We start from the raw sequence: 18,542 nt of genomic DNA on the forward strand, positions 1-18,542 counted from the left end.
AATTAGTTAATATAATATCCTTATGAAATCCACTTAGTTTAAATAATTTCTTTTTTATGTGTTTATTTGTTTTCTATTTGTAGGAAAAATAAAATAAAATATATGTTTGTATGTGAATCTGCCCTTTAAGTTGGAAGGTATAATCGAAAAATAGGTTAAATTTAAGGGGTGATTATTCCTCTTGGACTTTGTGATTGGTAGAAACGACGTCGTACGAGTCTGTAAGGTCGAAGAGCAAAAGGGGGTATTTTTTCAGTCTTTGGCGCCCAATTCTGCGAACCACTCGCTCTGGGCGGCGCCCGTCTTCAAATACTTGTAAAGAGAGAAATGCAGATTCGGGTGAAGTGCACCTGTGGTGAAAGCGAATGCTCGGAGTGGGTTATTGTGGAATTGCAAGGCGTGATCGAGCCACAGGCCGCCTACCAAGATCGTCTTCAGAACCTCGAAATCGGCAAACTATGCCGCCCTTCCGAACAGGTTTTCTCTTAGATTCAACTCATACTGTCTCTGTCTCTGCCTTTTCTTTATAAAGACATTGGGTCTGTCTGTCTGTCTTTCTTTATCAGGAAACCTATACTTTTACTATTGGATATCATGAACTGACTGGGTCCAAAGTGCCACTAAAGAAGCCAATGGTGGTATTAAAGAAAGTTAAATTGGGAGGTGAAGATTCAAATGGCAATCCAAGTTTGTCCAAAGTCGAATTGGAGGTTATAGGAATCATACGACACCGAATCCTTTTCAAGAGCAGACCCAAAGCTTTAATTTCAAGTAAGTTACAATTGTTTCTAGTTTTGTTCTCAATTAAGTCCTGTCATCAAAACCCTTGTATCAAAAATGTAATTGAATGACATGATTGGTTACAATCTTAATTGTAAGTGTTGCAGATAATATTTGATCAGTGTTCAATCCACATTCTTAACACAATGATCTTGAGTTTGTTCTGCAATTATTTCATTGAAGATGAGAAAGAACAATGTTCATGGCAATAGTGAAGTGTTGTTGATGAACACTAGTTAATGTTATGTTGTCATTAACTTGTGGGTGTTTCTTTGCAGAACCTGAAACCAGTTCGAATGAAAAAATTATCACCTAGTGGCTTGCTTGTTTGATTTCATTTTCGAAGTTGATCAAGATATTTGATTGTCAAAACTATGTCATATGATTGTTTGTTTGTTCATGTACAAGTTGTATTTGCAGTCATATGTGTACTTCCTTCCTAGTTTGATCAAATCTAATGACACTCTTTGTTTATGCTTTTATCTAATATCTCATGAATGCTTACTACACATTCAATGTGTCTTCAATTGTTTCAGTCAAATTTAATTTTTTAATATTCTTGTTTTCATCATTTTCTTAGGGAGGGAGTTATGAATATATATCTCATTTAGAAATACTTTTTGGGTTTAGATTTGTGTATTGATATTTGTTTGAATAAGAAACTCTTATAAATTTATTTTGAAACAATTTGTTTTTGTAACTATCTCACTCATTAAGATGGTGATAGAGATAAGATGTAATGTCTTGGGACAACTTTTTAGACATAAACTTGTAATTTTATTCATTTATTTTCTTTTAAACTTATACTCAAATTTAAATTTAAATATAGAAAATATTTTCAAATAAATTTATATCTAATTAAGTTATGTTTTAAAATATTATATTATCTAAATACACATTCTGATAAAATGCTTTGAAAAAATATTTATTAATATTTTTTTTGTAAAGACATTTACTTTAGATTTAAAAAGTGTTTAAATGGGCAATAGTTCAATAGTATAAATAAACATTGGCCTTAATTGGAACTATATATTTGGACCTGATTTGGTTTAAACAAAAAAAAAATTATTTATATTTAAATAAAATAATATGTTGAAATATATCTTAATTATATATATTAATAAATTTAATAATATTTTTATGTTTAAATCAATCTTTATTTTGTATTTTCTTTAATTGAATAATTATTATGATTAAAGTTTGTTGTTTGGCCACACTAAAATAAACAGCACCAATTAAATTTTTGTGATAGTTAGACACAAGCACAATAGGATTTTTTTTTTTAATTTAGACACAGCACAATACAACTTTTATTTTATCTTGGCTATATATATATATAAGCAATCAAAATAATTTGAAATATCTTAACCTTTTTAAGCGAATTAGACACCATCACAATATGATTTATTTTAATACTTATTTTATTCTGTTCGATTATTAGTACATTATATTATGCAAACACATTAATAATCTTTCTCTATAACAAGTTTTTATTAAAATGTTAAATTATTTCTTTTATATTTAGGCACAAACTCAATATAATGTTTACAAATCCAATATGGAATCCGACTCAGGCGGGAAGCCTCGAGGATCGCCGCAGCAGTTGAAGAATAGTGGGACAGTCAGGCGGACTCGGGAAAGGCAACTTGTGAAAGTAAACCCCTCACAACTTTGTGGCCCAGATTTTTAAATATAATAATATAATTAATTATATATTATATTATATTATATTATTGATATAATTTTTTCTTTTTATTTCTCTTTTTCATATTAGATATATAATAACTTTTTTATCTCCTTGAAAAAATAAATAAAAAATAAAAATTATTTATAAATTTAAGAGACACAAAATTTAAATTTGCATTAACCCCAGTTTTGAGAATCGGCTGTCGTCCCTGATGGCGGTGGTTGAAAAAGACGAGATAGAAGAAGTTAAAACAAAATCATTGTCATCGTGTACGGAACTAAGAAGGTAAGACGTGATCTCAGTCCGTTTCGAGGAACAACACTTAAACAGGAAAGAAAAGGAAGATTAGAAAATGGGATGAAATAATTTAATTATCACTAAGAGTGAATAGCACTCTCGGCGATAATATTATCATCAAGGGTTGCATATGTTTTCGGTGATACTATTTTTTTTACCGACATTTGTATTAATGAGACCTTCCGAGAATATTTGCCGCCCTCGATTGTCTTTCACCGAGGGTTTTTGCATCATTAAAAAATTGTTTTTTTAATAGTGATAATTATATATATATATATAAGTCACACAATCACACTACCATTTTTATTTAAGCTTTTATCTAATGTATCCTGAGTGCTTACTATATGTTCAATATGTTTCAGTCAAATTTATTTTTTAATGGAGGGAAGTACGAAGGGCATCTTATTTATTTTAAATAGTAAGATGTTTAGTCAATTATATTGTAATTTTAAACCTATAACATTGGAACTTATAAATGGTTTAAGATAAAACTTATAATTTTTATTTAGTTTTGAATTCAAATCTCAACAAAAATTAATTTTTTATCAAATTTTAAATTAGACCTAGGACAAAAAAATAATATCATCCACAATCTTTTCTATTCCAAAACTCGGGCTGTCCCGTTGTGAATATATATAGCTCATTTGGGTTTAGATTTGTGTATTGATATTTGCTTAATAAAAATTGTGATAAATTTATTTACAAACAATTTGTTTTTGTCGAGTATCTCACTCATTTAGATGGTGACTCATTTAGACGGTGCTAGAGATAAGAGGTAATGGTTTGAGAATAACTTTAGAAATAAACTTATAATTTTATTTATTTATTTGTTCTCTTTTCAACTTATACTCAAATTTAAATTTAATTTAAATATATAAAATGTTTTCTTATATCTAATTAAGTTATATTTTAAAATATTATCTTATTCATATACACATTATAAGATGCTTTAAAAAAAATGTTTTGAAAATTTTATTAATATTTTTTTTAAAAAATTTAAAAAGTGTTCAAATGAGCAATAGTTCTATAGTATTATAGCCTTAATTGGAAATTATATATGGGACCTGATTTGGTTTAAACAAAATTAATAAAAAAAAAATTATTTTAATAAAAATTATTTATTTATATTTAAATAAAATAATATTTTAAAATATATCTTAATTATATATATTACAAAATTTAATAATATTTTTATATTTAAATTGTGTATTTTTTTTAAAAAAAATTGAATAATTATTCCGATTAGAGTTTGTTTGATTTGTCACACAAAAATAAGCAGCACCAATTAATTTTTTTTGATATTTAGATACAATCACAATAAAACTTTTATTTTATTTTATTTTGGTGTAATTAGTGTTATTGTTTAAATATTCATTAGTATATACATATAAGCAATCAAAATAATTTAAAATGTGTTAAACTTTTTAAGCCAACACCACCCCAATACGATATTATTTTTTTTTAGTTTTTTTTTATATTTATACTTATTTTTAAATTCTTAAAGAGAATATGTAAATTAAAATTGTATTATTCTAATTATTATTCTAAACAATTATATATGAGTTTCATTAGTAATCAACTACCATCAATAAAAATAAAACTAACTAACAATTTAGTTATTAACTAATTAATAGTTTATTAAACCGTTAATTATTGTTTTATTTTTATTTTATTTTGTTTAACATGATTAGAGTTACATATCAATATTATTAGTATATTATATATATAAGCAAATAAAATATTTAAATAATAAAATTTAATTTAAAATATATCAAACCTTTTAAGCCAATTTAAAATGTATTATGCAATTATTTTAAAAAATAAATATTTGAAAAAAAATATTTCTTTTATTTATAAAAACTGAACTACAAAATTATGAAAGTGAATATTATGCAAACACATTAAGGCCAAAATAACAAGTTTTTATTAAAAATGTTAAATTATTTTTTTCATATTTAGGCACAAACACAATAATTTTTTATATATATATTTAGACACAAGTCACACAACCACAATACCATTTTTATTTTATTGTTTTGGCAATACTAGAGTTAAGGTTTAAATATTTATTAGTATATATAATATATATAAGCAATTAAAATATTTAAAATAATAAAATTTTATTTGAAATATTTTAAACTTTTAAAGTCAATTTAAAATGTATTATGCAATTATTTTAAAAAATAAATATTAAAAAAAAAGTATCTTTTTTATTTCATAAAACTGCACTACAAAATTGTGAAAGTGAATATTATGCATGCATACACACAATAATGGCCTAGGAAAGGTCCCGGGCTTCTCCCGGGGTTAGATGAGAATATAATTAAGAATTAATTGAATCTTTTGAGAAAAAAAATAAAGTCATTAAATTTATTTATTTTATTTAAATTAATATAAATATTTTCAGATAAACTAACAGTTAATCAAATTTCTTTATAATAATTTTTATTAAAAATATTAAATTGTTTTTTTTAATATAACATTTTAAAATATAAATATTAAAAACAAAAAAAGGACTTTATTATATAAAAAATAGGTAAGGATGTTGATTAACAAAATTAATGAATTTGGTGAAAATATTATAACAAAAAGAATCAAATAAAGATATCAAATCTTAATAGAGATAATCATCCATATTGTTAAATTTGTAAAGTAAATTTAAAAATGTCAAACTCATTATTCTTTATTTTTGAAATAATTTGAGTAATAATTTATGTTATATCACTAAAATTCACATGTTTATAAAATTATTAATTTTAAGTTTTGAGTTGTTTTTTTAAGAAATTTTCATTATAAATTTTTATATTTTCTTAAATTGTTGTAATAATTTTGTATTAATTAATAACAGTTCAATATTGAGATATCTTTACTAAGATTATTACATAAAGCTAGTTAATTATCAATTAATAAATAAATTGTTCTGGTAAAAATAGAGATTAAATATTAAGAATGTTTTATTATTTATTTAAACAAAACAATATTAATTTATTTATTAATATAAATTAATAAATAAAATTTTAATATTATGTTCTCTTTAATTTTTACTTTTTGAATATACAATATATTGTCACAATTATTATCAAATTATTTTAAAAATATTATTAATATAAAAAAATATTATTAAATAAAATAGTGTAATATTTTGTTTGAATACAGAAAATTTGTTAATTCATAATTTATCTGATAAAGATATTATATCAAATTCTGGAGGCGGTGAAAAAGGATAGAGTCGTAGTTATGAGCGAAGAATAAGGGATATTATCGGGAACAAAGAGAGATCTATTGAAGTTGAAAATTGGAAGTCTATACCCAAATTCTCCAGTTTTCTGAAAAATTGATCTCAGCCGCTCGATCTTTAGACTTTCTTCTAAGGTATGTCTCTCTTTCTCTTCATCTACACATGTTGTTTGTAATCTGGTTGTCCTGTCGAAGGCTGTTTGTGATTTTTGCATGTTTGATCGACTTGCCACGATTAATTTATAGGATTCTATACTGTTGGATTATATATACTGCTGATTTTGCGATCCTTAGTATAGAGATAGACCTACTTCAGACAATGTTTGAATGTGGTATGGTAATGATTTTTTTTGAATCTGGAAGTATTTTGTTTAACGAATATTGACCATAACACCATGAATACGCTTTCATCTCTCAAGAATCTGAAATCTTAACATTATTACCGTGATAGTGAATACAAATCTACATGATTTGTGTACTCTGTCTGACTTGTCCATGTTCTCTCAAGGACGATGATGAATAAAAGAATTTTCCTGATGAACCCAGTTGTTTAAATCTAGCATTGTGCTGATTTCAGGGTAAAAGAATTAAAAACACACATATGTTCCATGTTGCTTTTTATAACTTTTGTTAATTTGTCAATGGTGATTTAGATATGACTTAGAGTTTCTTCTTTATTTTCGAATGAACATTTTTGTGCAAACTGAAACAACTTAATTAAAGGGACACGTTTTACAGAATCTATAGTAGTAATTTGATGTAATTCATGTTGGTATGCAACTGTTCCTCTCTTTCTTTAAGAATTGATTTTTTTCTACTTCTCTTAACTATTTTGTTTCTTAATTTCTGAATGACGATGAGGTATGGATCGCCGAAGAGGTAGTATAAAGTTTAATTTAGTTTATATGCATATGCATGTGTATGGAACCGGTATTATGAACAGCTAGCAAGCTGTGCTTGCAGATTCAGGAACCCGTTTATAGGTTATTATCATCAGGTTGAAACTATGCTATTAGTTCCAGGTTGGAAATTTGTTATGATGATACTGAACATGTTGTAATTTTTTGAATAGCATCACTTTGCTGATGATTTGATCATTTAGAAATGAATCCTTATGGCTCCATATACCATAGTGCTGAACTCAATAATGATATAGGATTCTTATATCTAATTGCAATTAATCAAGAAAAGGCTAAATCGGTTTGCAGCAGCAAATGCTGAACTTCTTGAGCTTAAGCCAAGAAATGTATATTGTTGTGACAAAAGCAAATAATTTTATGTTTAATGTGATAATTCTGTCACTTTTTCAGGGTAATAGGAACAGGTGGTGTCTGCCACAAGTAGGAGATTTACGACCAATCAGATCTGATTATGAAGTATGTTTGTGATTATGTCATCATTTTTCGCTGAAATTGGCAGTCCTTGAAAATCTCTTTAAACTAGTAGTTATCTGTAAAGACTTTATGATGCCATGAATTTTTATGGTTCAGAGTGTCTACTACTCTTGTTGATTTGTTCGGGTGTCCAGCAACTTGATGGGTGAATTTCCCCAAGCAATTTCACTTGTTCATTTATGTAATAAAGAGTTTAGGCTTTATCCACATCCATCACCACTCTTCCATTTTGATGTATGCATCTCTAGGGATTAGGATTCTTCGTCTGAAAACCCTCTGCATTTTTTCCTGTCTGACTCTTCTAAGATTTGTTGTTTCCTATTTGACTAATCATCACTGTGGTGGCATGCAGTCACAGAAACGTTTTGTACTCTTCAAATGTTTCTGTATCATATTTAAACCTTTTGTTGACTATGCCAGAGTATATATTTTTACCAATGGCATACTTAGAGCTTGTTTGATGCTAGTTTTGTTTTTGGATAAACCTTGTTTTTTGATAAAGTGTACTTATTTGGGTTACTTTAAATATTTTAAATTGTAATAAAAATAAAGTAAGGGCATTTTAGTTGATGATTGGAATGATTTTTTTTTCTTCTTTTGACCCGTGTTTATTCCGGGGTAGCTAGCATGACCCTTTGGGATCGAACCTGAAACATTTGGTTTCTTAGGTTAGACCCTTGTCACTTGAGCTACCTGTTGGGTTGATTGGAATGATTCAAGTGATAAATGGGTTATTTGAATTAAATCCAAATTATCCTTTACAACAATCAAAGCCTTAGTTTTGATTCATATATTTGACTATTGTCATTTTAATTATTCTTCTGGTTGTATAAGCTCTGTGATACTTGCTTAGTTGCATTTTCTCTCTTAGTCTGAAACTTATGCTAATGCTTAGTGTGTGTTTTTTCCTCTTATGTTTAGGAGCCGTGTGAAATGGGATGAGATTAATCTTGGGGATATTGAAAGAAACAAACCTGTAAGGCAGAAAATAACTGAACCCAAGACACCATATCACCCCAGGACTGATGATGATAGTATGTTCAATAACTTAAACTTTGTGAATACTTAAATTATATATAAGCTATTGATCTCCATATGTATATTGCTTCATTTGGGACCCGGCCTTGTTTGATCTAGGTTATTTCCAAATAACCTTGTTAGATGTAGGTCATTGAAAGATTAAGTTATTTGAGTAAAAATACATTAGGGGTATAAGGTTATAATGTTTTATTTATTTACTTATTTTAAAATAGTAGGTAGTTTGGTTGATGGATTTGAACCATGTGATTGATGAGTAAATCGTGATTGATTGTTATTTGGAATAAAACAAGGCCCTTGACTCTTGAGAGATATCATCATAAACGGATGGTAATTACAGGTCCTTTCTCTCCGGGTGGTAGCTTCAATGATTGCACGGATGATGAAATGTATGCAGACGCAATATGTTCTGCTTTGAACGAAATAGCTTCTTCTTCATCTTCATCTAGTGGGAAAATAGCAGATAAGTCTGATGCCTGGCCATCGTCTGATGATGAGACTACTGGTCCTCCTCCTGTGGATCAAGATGATGAAGATGAAGGTTGGTTCTTAATTACTGTATGTTTGATTGGTTGATTGCACAGAGAATCCTTCATTGACAAAATGTGGAAACATTGTTTCAGATTCTGAGACAGAAAGGAACAGTTCGACCTTTAGGGAGCAGAGAAGAGCTCACTATGATGAATTTCAGCAAGTGGAAGAGCATAGAAGAAAAGGGTCATTCATGGAGGATGGTTCGGATGAGGATTTTGAGAATGGTAAAGCTAATCATGATCCTTCTTCTTCCTTAACTCAAGGAGTGAGAGATATCGAGATTGAGGATGCCCAGGAACAGCAGTCATCTTCTTCTTCTTCTTTGCCACCCCCTAAAAATGGAGCTTAAATGCAAAGGAGGGGAATTTATTTCATTTCTCCATGGCTATTTCCTGTGACAATTCTCTTCAAATTTGTCTTTTCATTTTTCTTGAATGCTTATTTGCTTGCTTGTTTATGATGATGATGTTGTGAAATGACTTGCCTGTAATACTGTAAAATTGTTCAGTCAGGAGGAAAACATATTTCCCATCTCTGTCTGTTTGTTCAATTCTTGCTTATTTATATTTTTCAATCTGACCTTTTAGTTTTTTAGGCTTATTTGGGTTTGGTTTGATTAAGTTTTTATATACATTGTTTTCAAGTAGCAATGAGGAAAATTAATGAAATGGTGTTTTCAAAATGGAGTTGATGATTTATATTATATGTATTAATCTTATTTTATATCAACATTATTTTCTTCAAAATAATTATAAAAAATGTATATTTCAAATGTAAGTTAGTATGGAAATATATTATTTTTAAAGTCTTAAATGAGATGAAATTACATATATTTTTTTTAGTGCAAATGAAACGAAAAGTTATTTATTATTATTTTTTTAATAAAGATGTATTAGTTGTAAACTTATCTTCACATAATTTAATGACTGTTTTATTGGTTATTTCAACTTGTACTAACGTGAATACTGTTGAATACTGTTTTGTTGGTTAATTCGACCGATTCTATTTTAATTCACATTGCTTAGGAACTCAATTAAGTCTATCTTTAGAGTGATCATCAACAACAACTTGTTTGTTAAGTTTTTTTAAATAAAAATTATTTAAATTGTTCATACAATTTGACATTTAGATAATTAATTTTGTTTATTTTGATTTAGTATATGTTATTTTGCATTATTTATTAATTACTTGTTTGATATTTAACTCCCAGATAAATTTACTAAGATTTTACTTCCATACAAAACAAATATTATCTTAAATAAATTGATTGTTTAACTTCACTTTGTCTCAAAATACACCAAATTTGACCATGAATACTACAAAAAAAATTAATTTTTTTATATTTTTTTATAAGGAATAAAATCATATTAAAATATTATATGATGGGTTTTTGAATAGAGCAGCCTCAAGGCAGAGGATTAAAAACAAATATATATATATATAATAATAATGTCTAGAAAAGAAAAAGTAGATATCGATAATAATATCTTCTTTCGGGGAGAAGAGAAGGAAAAGAAGAATAAATCCAATAATACGAATTAAGACACGTGGCAGTTAGTGATGGAGGAAGACCATCTGGATTCCTTGTCACCGCCCCCTCTCTATCTCTATCTATATCTCTTTCTCAATATCTCATCTAATCTTTGCTCTCCATTTGCGGGACCACCTGTAACACAACATTTTCATTTCTTGTTACAAAACCCAAATATCTATCTATCTATCTATGAAAAGATAATAATATCTATATCTATATATATAATTAATATGAAAACTCCAACTTATAAAATAGGTCCTTCAAAATTTCCAAATTAGAGTAATTAATTAATGTTAGAGTAAATAAGATCATATCTCTCAATCAATCAATAGTGAGTTCATGAATCATGTCTCCGTCTAGCTACTAATTATTATAATATTAATAAAATGTAATGTAACTTAATAAATAAATAAATTAATTAAAGGAGGATGAAAAAGCAATTAATATTAACCTGATCTTGAGATGAGATATTATTATTGTTCTTGATCAATTCGGATGATGATGATGGCCTTCTGTTCCTCCTCTCATAGCTTCGATCCACAACCCCTTTTATATATATAATAAATAAATAAATTAATTAATTAGGTAAACAATAATAATATCTAATATATGATCGGTGTGTTTGTTACAAAATATCTTATTAAATAACAATTTGAAACATAATATTCCGGCCACCGCCGTAACGAACCCTAGCTAGGTTTACATTTTAATTATTATACAGTTGTTAATTAATAATAATAATTACCTGAAGTGGAATGCCTTCGTCTTCTTTCGTTGTTGTTGTTGTTATTATTATTATTATTAATATTTTTCTTCATGTCAAGGGTTGAATCTGACGTGTCAGGCAAATCGCGATCGAGGCGAAGATTAACGTCGCCGCCACCTCCAAACGCCGCCCTAACAAACGAAGCCTCCATGGAATTCAAATAATGGATGTGTTTTTCATTTGTCCAAGAGAACGCATTTGATTCCCAGCTCCCTTTCTTCCCGCCACCGCCGCCGCCGACGTCCATTTCTCCGGCCGGCGATTTGGATTTACAACTTGATTGATAAAATGAAATCTTTTCACAAAAAAATGAAATAAAAAAGGGGCGTTTGTATTGGAGGAGGGGTTTTATTTAGTTCTTTCGATATATATATATATGAAAATATTTAAGAGGATGAATTTTAAGAGTGTTGCGTCAACCAACAATTTTCAGTTTCGAGAGTACGCTAGAAACGTCTACTCGCTTTACTTTTACTGCATAAGTCAAATATCTAATTGGATGGGTTTGGCGAGTGAAGATCACTTGAATATAAAGCGCGTGTATTAGAGATTGGTTGGCGTGAAAATATCTAAAGGGCTCTATGGGAAGATAATTAGTTGTAAATCACATGAGCAAAGATATTTTTTTCTGCCCTAAAGAGTCAAAGATTCCTACACCTTTTTTTTTTCTTTTTCTTTTTTAATTTTGTTTTAAGACCATAATAATGCCTTTTGTTTTCTTAATTATTTGATATAGATATTTAATTTTTCAGTCTAAGAAATTGCTAAAATATTTTAAATAATAAGAAACTGTTTAAAAAATATATTTATTAAAGTTTTCTTTTTCCTGTAAGGTTTAATTTTTGGAAAAGTATACCATTTCATTGTGGCCCATTCAAATCAACATAACGCACAGAATAAGTGGGCTCAAATTTTTTTTAATGTAACTACAAAAATTTGTCCACAATATTAATTTAGATATCACACATTAATTTTTATAGTATATATATATAGTTAACTTATAAATTATTTTAATAATATATATAGTTAATATTATAATAATATATTTTTTAATATATACAATCTAAACAAATATCATCTCAAATTAATTAGACTATTCTAACAATAATGTCAAGTTAATTAAATTATTTCAAAATTTGTGTCAAAGATTTAATATAATATAAAATAAAAATTGTCATGTATTAACCATTGTCATATATTATAACTTATAATTGAATTTTAAATAATATAATAAATATAAAATACATGACTATGATTGTAATTAAACATATTTAAGTAAATTATAATATAAATAATAAGTTATTCATACTTATTTATACTAAAATATCAGGAAAATAGATAATATGATCAATAATTAAATATTTTTAAAAATATGTCAAACATTTTTTTTATAAAAAATTAATTCTCATTAAATTAAAATGGAAGTTACATATTAAAAATTAATTTATAAATAATATAAAATAACGTCTAAATAAATCAAAATCAATAATTAATGATCCTGATATTAAATTACATAAACAATTTATAAGAATAAAATATCTTGATAGTAATCACTCTCAAATATAATAATTTATAATTGTGTTTAAATCTTTAAAAATATAACAAAAATAATTTATAATTTTCAATGAAACAAAATCATTAATGATCACTTAAAATTATTCTCTTAAATTTATTATTTAAATTTATAATTTTATAAATATATAATTATTAATATGACATGTCAGCTGACCCTATACTAATATAAGAGTTACTCATTATCATTTAGACTTACATCAAAATTCTATTTTGGAGAACAGTGATAAATTAAAATGTCACTGAATTCTAAACTCATGAAATGTAACACTCGTAGTACCCAAAAAAAATACAAAGTGGAAACATTTACTACACACCTGAAATATTTACTTACCGCAATATATTAAAAAGATGATTAATGATTTCAAAAGTAATAATATGAGAAAGAGAGTAACTCATTATCATTTATTTTAATAATTAACTTTAACTATATATTATCTATATTATTAATTAAAATATTGGTTTGACATGACTTATTATGATATTTTAAGTGTCAAAATAATTTATTAGGATAGTTTAAGTGTCTCATTTTTTTTTCTGGTTCGATTTTTATTAAGAAAAATATTAGTTCAACGTATCAAACTTTATAAATTAATTATTTTTGTCTAAGTTCGATTCTCATTCAGAAAAAAATAATCGGTTTACATGTTAACTTTATAAATTAAAAAAATATATAAATCTGTTCAAAATGTTAAATTGTAGAAAATAAAATATCGATTGGACATGTTAAGTTCCTAACTTAACAAAAAAAAAAAAAAAATATAAGTTCCAAAGATTAACTTAAAATTCTTTTTAAAAATATTCATCATTTTAACTTTTCTAAATTAAAGGGAAAAAAATCAAATTCCAGTTAAATGATAAAATAATAAAATACTTTTATTAAAAAATAATAATTATTAAAAATATAATTATGAGCTACAAGATGAAATTATAAAATAATATTGAAATTCAAATTTTAATTTTAATTTTTAATTTGAAATGGTGGATATTTAGACGAGTTATTATCCGATTATTACTAAACTTAAAAATTAAAATTACACTTTTAATTTTAATTATAATTCTATGATTATCATACACCCTTAGATTTGAACTCAAATCCATTCAGATAAAACAAAAACAAACAATTCTTTAATATCTTCTCATCCGCACTGGACGTTGGAGGTATTAATTAATTGTTTTTGTAAACTTTCAATTATTATTATAAGTAGTTTATGAATACTAAACTCCCTCTCTCATCAATCATATCGTCTAATCAATTAAACTCGATACTAATTTAGAAATAAAACATAACTCAATTACTTACAATTAAATGATTAATGTCATAATCAAACATTGTGAGTTGTGACATTCAACATGAAAACAGAAAAAGAACAAAACAATATCTCTGCCAACTTTTTTATAATGGATGATAGATAGTTATCCAGCCAGTTGTTCTAAAGCTTTGATTTTTTATTATTGTTGGATCTCTCCTCACCTCAACAAACTTTGTCTTCTTGATATAAATATTCACTTGGCATTCAAAGTGAAGGTATACACATACAGAATAATATTATAATTTAATACGATGTTATCTTCCAAAGGAAGCAAAGCCAATAGTTTTAATTTATTTTAAATAAAAGTCTGAGCAAGCATCATGTGAACTACAAGCAACACAACAAATGAAAAGTATAATAAATTATATATATTTAAATAATGTACTTTAATTTGTCTTCTTTTTTTTTGTTCACTGAAGGATCTAGGCTAGCTAGCTAGCTAGCCAGCTAGTAATAACAGTACCTAATCATTGCTATCGATGGTTTGATTCCAGATTTGATGGGGTCTAATTCTAGTCTAATTCCAGCGTTACGAAGTTTTCAATTTTAATCTATCTATCATTTGATTAATTAATAACTCATCTATATATGACTTTTACCACTTTTATTTTTTTTCTTTCTAAAGTTCAATCCAACTTTTGTTTATTGGGGATCAATGCAAAATTTATTAATTTCTCTTCTTTTAAAGTTTGAAACAATTTAATTAATTATGTCATCCCAAAGTTTTTGGCAATTTTGTTGAAAGAAGAAAAATCTCATTACAATGGTTGGAACAATAAATTTCAGAATTCTTATATAATAAAAGTAAAAATCAAAAATATCAAAGAGAATTAAAAAAGGGTACCTCCATGCTCCAAAGAGCTTAGATACATTAATTGGAAACTCAATTCTTAGACTAGTTAGGGTTTTACCTTCGCATTCGGTTTGCATCAAAATTCTACTTATATGGTCACGTCGTCATCATAAATCTCTCCCAACAAGAAAAAATATCATGGTCACGTCGTAATTGATAGGGTCGCTACTTATCTTGATAAAGTAATTTTAACTAGCAAATACATGGTCCCTAGCTAAAATATGTCTAATTAAATATTTGTTATGAAAAGATAAGTAATTAAATTATTGAATACAAAGATGGAAAATATCAACATGACTTGCTTGTATACTAGCCTGATCTATAATCTATTAATATTCCCATTAAAATCTGAAACAATATATGTGTGGTCCTTCCACTTCCACATCTAAATTATTGATACTACTACAACAGCAAGATTTCACGTCAAAGGCCCCATTTCCATAACTTTTGCACTTTCTTCAATATAAATATCTCTTCTGTCTAATTAAATCGTCATCCAATTCTTTTAATAATCTTTTAAAAAAATATTGTTTTATACCATGTCTTCATGTTCTAAATTAGGTTTTAATGGATTTTTGTGCGCAAGGACTTTTGTTTTCTTCAATTTTGTTTCCAAATAATTGAGTAAGTTAATGTTAGATATCTTCAATGATACATCAATATAATATGCAAAATTATAAATATCCCACAAGATTAATAATGACAATAATTTAATACTTGATGGTGAGATAAAATGTTTAAATTGAATACCTTTCATTTATTATTGTGTTAGGAAAAATTTAAATTGAATACCAAATTTTACGTTTTTTAAAAGAGTTGATGTTAATGTTTTATTTTATTTAAACCATAATTACCTCTTTTATATTTAATTACTTTTAAAAATAATATTTATATATTTTAGTATTTAAATTCAGTTACAGGTTATAATATATAATAATTATTAAAAAATGATCAATATATATTAAAAATGTTAATAATCATTTAAAGATAAGATATAATTAAAATAACATTAAAAAAAATATCCAAAAAACATGAAAAATAAATTAAGAAAGGAATACAAACGTGTGACTTAAGAGATTATTGCTATCGTAAATCCTAAAAAAAACAAATAACTCACCGATCAACTCCACCGACATTCTGAAACGAATATTAAAATGCGTTAAAATAATAGCATTATAATGATACTCATCGGAAGACTACAATCATTCAAAATTCGATGATTTTTCTCCAACTAAATAATCCATCAGAAAAAATTAGGATGATAATCAAAATATTTTCTTCCATATTAACGCGTCAATCCAAATTTCATATAAACTATCCAAAGATTCAAGCATCATCTAGTGAATTTTAGTCAAACTTCATAAAAGAAGAGTACATATACAAGTCACCATTGACTATACAAAAATAAGTCAATCGCCAATTCTCTATTTCTTTATGACAAATATGACGACTTACCACAATGCATTTTATTTTTCATAAAGCCACAAAAAATCACAACACTATAGAATTAAGAGCTCCCAACCACGTAGCCGTCAATTACATAGATCTTTTACCATCCATTAATAAATATTTTGAACTATAGTATCACTAAAACAATATATACGACCAAAAAAAATTCCAATAGTGATTTAATGACGCATCTCTTCACACAATCATTGATTTCATAAACGTTCCAAGCAATAATCTTTTCAATCATTAATAAAATTTAATCGGAATAACTTTTCTCGACTTTGAGACATGCTTTCTATCTTGCATATAACCTTGCGGTAGATCATCTAATTTCTTCAACTGACAACGTTGGTAGTTGTTCGACAAAAAATGATGGGACTTCGTACACAGTGCGCCACACTTATAGTCTCTAATTCAAGGATCTCTCTTAAGTGAATTTTGTTTTCATTCAACGTTACATTATGTGTCGAAAATTTCAATAAGATATTCACATTGTCATTATAATTTGGCTCAGAACACTGCACAACAAACAAAGGATTGGGGATTCAGTTGTGTAATGTTAAGAGGTCGTGGATTCTGAACTCTTAATCGAAAAAATTGTGAATGAAAAATTATAATTCATAATTTTTAACCTTGGGATTAAGGATTATAAGTGTATTGGAATATGTCTTATGTAGGTGACCATCATCTATTTTCTACTATCCATCTTTCCTAATGGAACTCTACCATATTTTACATGATCTAGTCAAATCAGACTCGGCAAAGTAAAATGGGACTCATCTGATCTAAAAGTTTATAATATATAATATTGGTTAATTTATAACATGTTTAATATTATTTTCAAAATAGTCTAGTTAATTTCACAATATATTTTCATTTGGATGGTATATTATTAACAAATTTTCATTATTATAATTTTGTAATTTTAATTATTATAACAATTTAATTTTAATTGTAAATGACTGAATAGTAAGAAATAGTAAATTAGTTATATATATATATATATATATATATATATATATATATATATATTAAGTATTATTTTTTTATTTGCATGTTATTATTTATAATAGTGCTTAAATGATTTTTTTTTCATTTTTAATATATATGGACCTTTTTCTTAAAAAAAAAATTATATATATTTAAAAAAGTAACATATATATAACTAAATAAAATTTATTAAAAACAAGTTAGTTATATATTATTAAAAATAAATTATAATATCTAAATTTAACTAAATATGTTTTAACTTAATATTAAAGTTAATAATATAATTATTTTTAATAATGTATCACTTAATTACACATTGTATGGTGGCCGACTAAACATTTAGTTTATTATACTAACATAAAACTTTTGAATTACTGAAATTTAAATTATTATTTGTCATGAATTTTAAAAAAATATTACATAGTTTGCTATGTATTTCAAAACACTTCATCATCCATTATTAAATTTAACAAATTATTTTTTCTGATAAAAATAAAACAAGCTAGCATGTTGAGATCACATGGATTTTTGACAAATTACCTTTAGTAAGTTTCTAGCAATAACTGCTATAATAAGAATGTTATGGCAGGCTCATTCAAATTTAAGTCTTTTATAAATTATATATATTAATTAATTATTAATTATTTACTATTTAAGTCTAAACACTGAAATAATGTAAGATAGTGATGCCTGAATTACACTCTTGGTGAGTGTCTTTTTCCTTGCCAGTCAATTTTTTATTTTATTATCCACCCTTTTTGATGATGACTGGTAGGTGTTACTTTTATTTTAGGGCAATTCTAATTAAAATCATTTAGAGGCATTTGTATGATTTATGAATTATCCCCCCTAAAATAAAAATAGTAGTTACGTAAAATCCATATCCCACAATATTTTCAATGCATGTGAACGAATGTTTCAAACATACTTTCGGTTGATTTTTTTTTTTTTTATCATTTTAGCATGTGATATATTATAGTCTATAGATAAGATTGGAAAAATTATAAATACTTCACTAAGCACGATCCGATGATTCCGATCCCTACCCATTGGATTATAATTTATAAGCTTTTATGATGGAAATTTTAAATATTTTTC

At 26.1% G+C, this 18,542-nt stretch overlaps 3 protein-coding genes across 3 annotated transcripts; 2 read left to right on the forward strand and 1 right to left on the reverse strand.

Moving 5' to 3' along the window:
- The first annotated feature begins 254 nt into the window (after window positions 1-254).
- LOC124925179 lies at window positions 255-7,370 on the forward strand. The gene is made up of 6 exons (XM_047465149.1): window positions 255-477; window positions 567-791; window positions 2,306-2,434; window positions 6,945-7,023; window positions 7,104-7,201; window positions 7,320-7,370. Exons 1-6 carry the CDS (start codon window positions 328-330, stop codon window positions 7,368-7,370), a joined length of 732 nt encoding a protein of 243 aa, XP_047321105.1. The 5' UTR covers window positions 255-327.
- LOC124926494 (protein phosphatase inhibitor 2) lies at window positions 6,003-9,499 on the forward strand. Its single transcript, XM_047466728.1, has 5 exons — window positions 6,003-6,136; window positions 7,312-7,377; window positions 8,317-8,429; window positions 8,774-8,974; window positions 9,057-9,499. The coding sequence occupies exons 2-5, from the start codon at window positions 7,373-7,375 to the stop codon at window positions 9,314-9,316; spliced, it is 579 nt and encodes a 192-aa protein (XP_047322684.1). The 5' UTR covers window positions 6,003-6,136; window positions 7,312-7,372; the 3' UTR covers window positions 9,317-9,499.
- An 881-nt stretch (window positions 9,500-10,380) lies between these two features.
- Window positions 10,381-11,604, reverse strand: LOC124927475 (skp1-protein-hydroxyproline N-acetylglucosaminyltransferase-like). The gene is made up of 3 exons (XM_047467891.1): window positions 11,247-11,604; window positions 10,953-11,047; window positions 10,381-10,633 (listed from the first exon to the last, which is right to left on the reverse strand). Exons 1-3 carry the CDS (start codon window positions 11,512-11,514, stop codon window positions 10,604-10,606), a joined length of 393 nt encoding a protein of 130 aa, XP_047323847.1. The 5' UTR covers window positions 11,515-11,604; the 3' UTR covers window positions 10,381-10,603.
- Between the last annotated feature and the right edge of the window lie 6,938 nt (window positions 11,605-18,542).

Source organism: Impatiens glandulifera, chromosome 2 (assembly GCF_907164915.1).
Source record: "Impatiens glandulifera chromosome 2, dImpGla2.1, whole genome shotgun sequence".
Taxonomy (NCBI): domain Eukaryota; kingdom Viridiplantae; phylum Streptophyta; class Magnoliopsida; order Ericales; family Balsaminaceae; genus Impatiens; species Impatiens glandulifera.

Excerpts from the sequence above, each read along its gene's own strand:
- LOC124926494 (XM_047466728.1), top strand. Across the intron at positions 8,430-8,773 it reads CCCCAGGACTGATGATGATA|GTCCTTTCTCTCCGGGTGGT; the intron begins GTATGTTCAATA and ends TGGTAATTACAG. Across the intron at positions 8,975-9,056 it reads TCAAGATGATGAAGATGAAG|ATTCTGAGACAGAAAGGAAC; the intron begins GTTGGTTCTTAA and ends ACATTGTTTCAG.
- LOC124925179 (XM_047465149.1), top strand. The coding sequence starts at position 328 with ATGCAGATTCGGGTGAAGTGCACCTGTGGTGAAAGCGAATGCTCGGAG. Across the intron at positions 7,024-7,103 it reads AACTATGCTATTAGTTCCAG|AAATGAATCCTTATGGCTCC; the intron begins GTTGGAAATTTG and ends TTGATCATTTAG. Across the intron at positions 7,202-7,319 it reads ATCAAGAAAAGGCTAAATCG|GAACAGGTGGTGTCTGCCAC; the intron begins GTTTGCAGCAGC and ends TCAGGGTAATAG.
- LOC124927475 (XM_047467891.1), bottom strand. The coding sequence starts at position 11,514 with ATGGACGTCGGCGGCGGCGGTGGCGGGAAGAAAGGGAGCTGGGAATCA. Across the intron at positions 11,048-11,246 it reads ACGAAGGCATTCCACTTCAG|GGGTTGTGGATCGAAGCTAT; the intron begins GTAATTATTATT and ends TATATATAAAAG. Across the intron at positions 10,634-10,952 it reads ATATCTCATCTCAAGATCAG|GTGGTCCCGCAAATGGAGAG; the intron begins GTTAATATTAAT and ends GTTGTGTTACAG.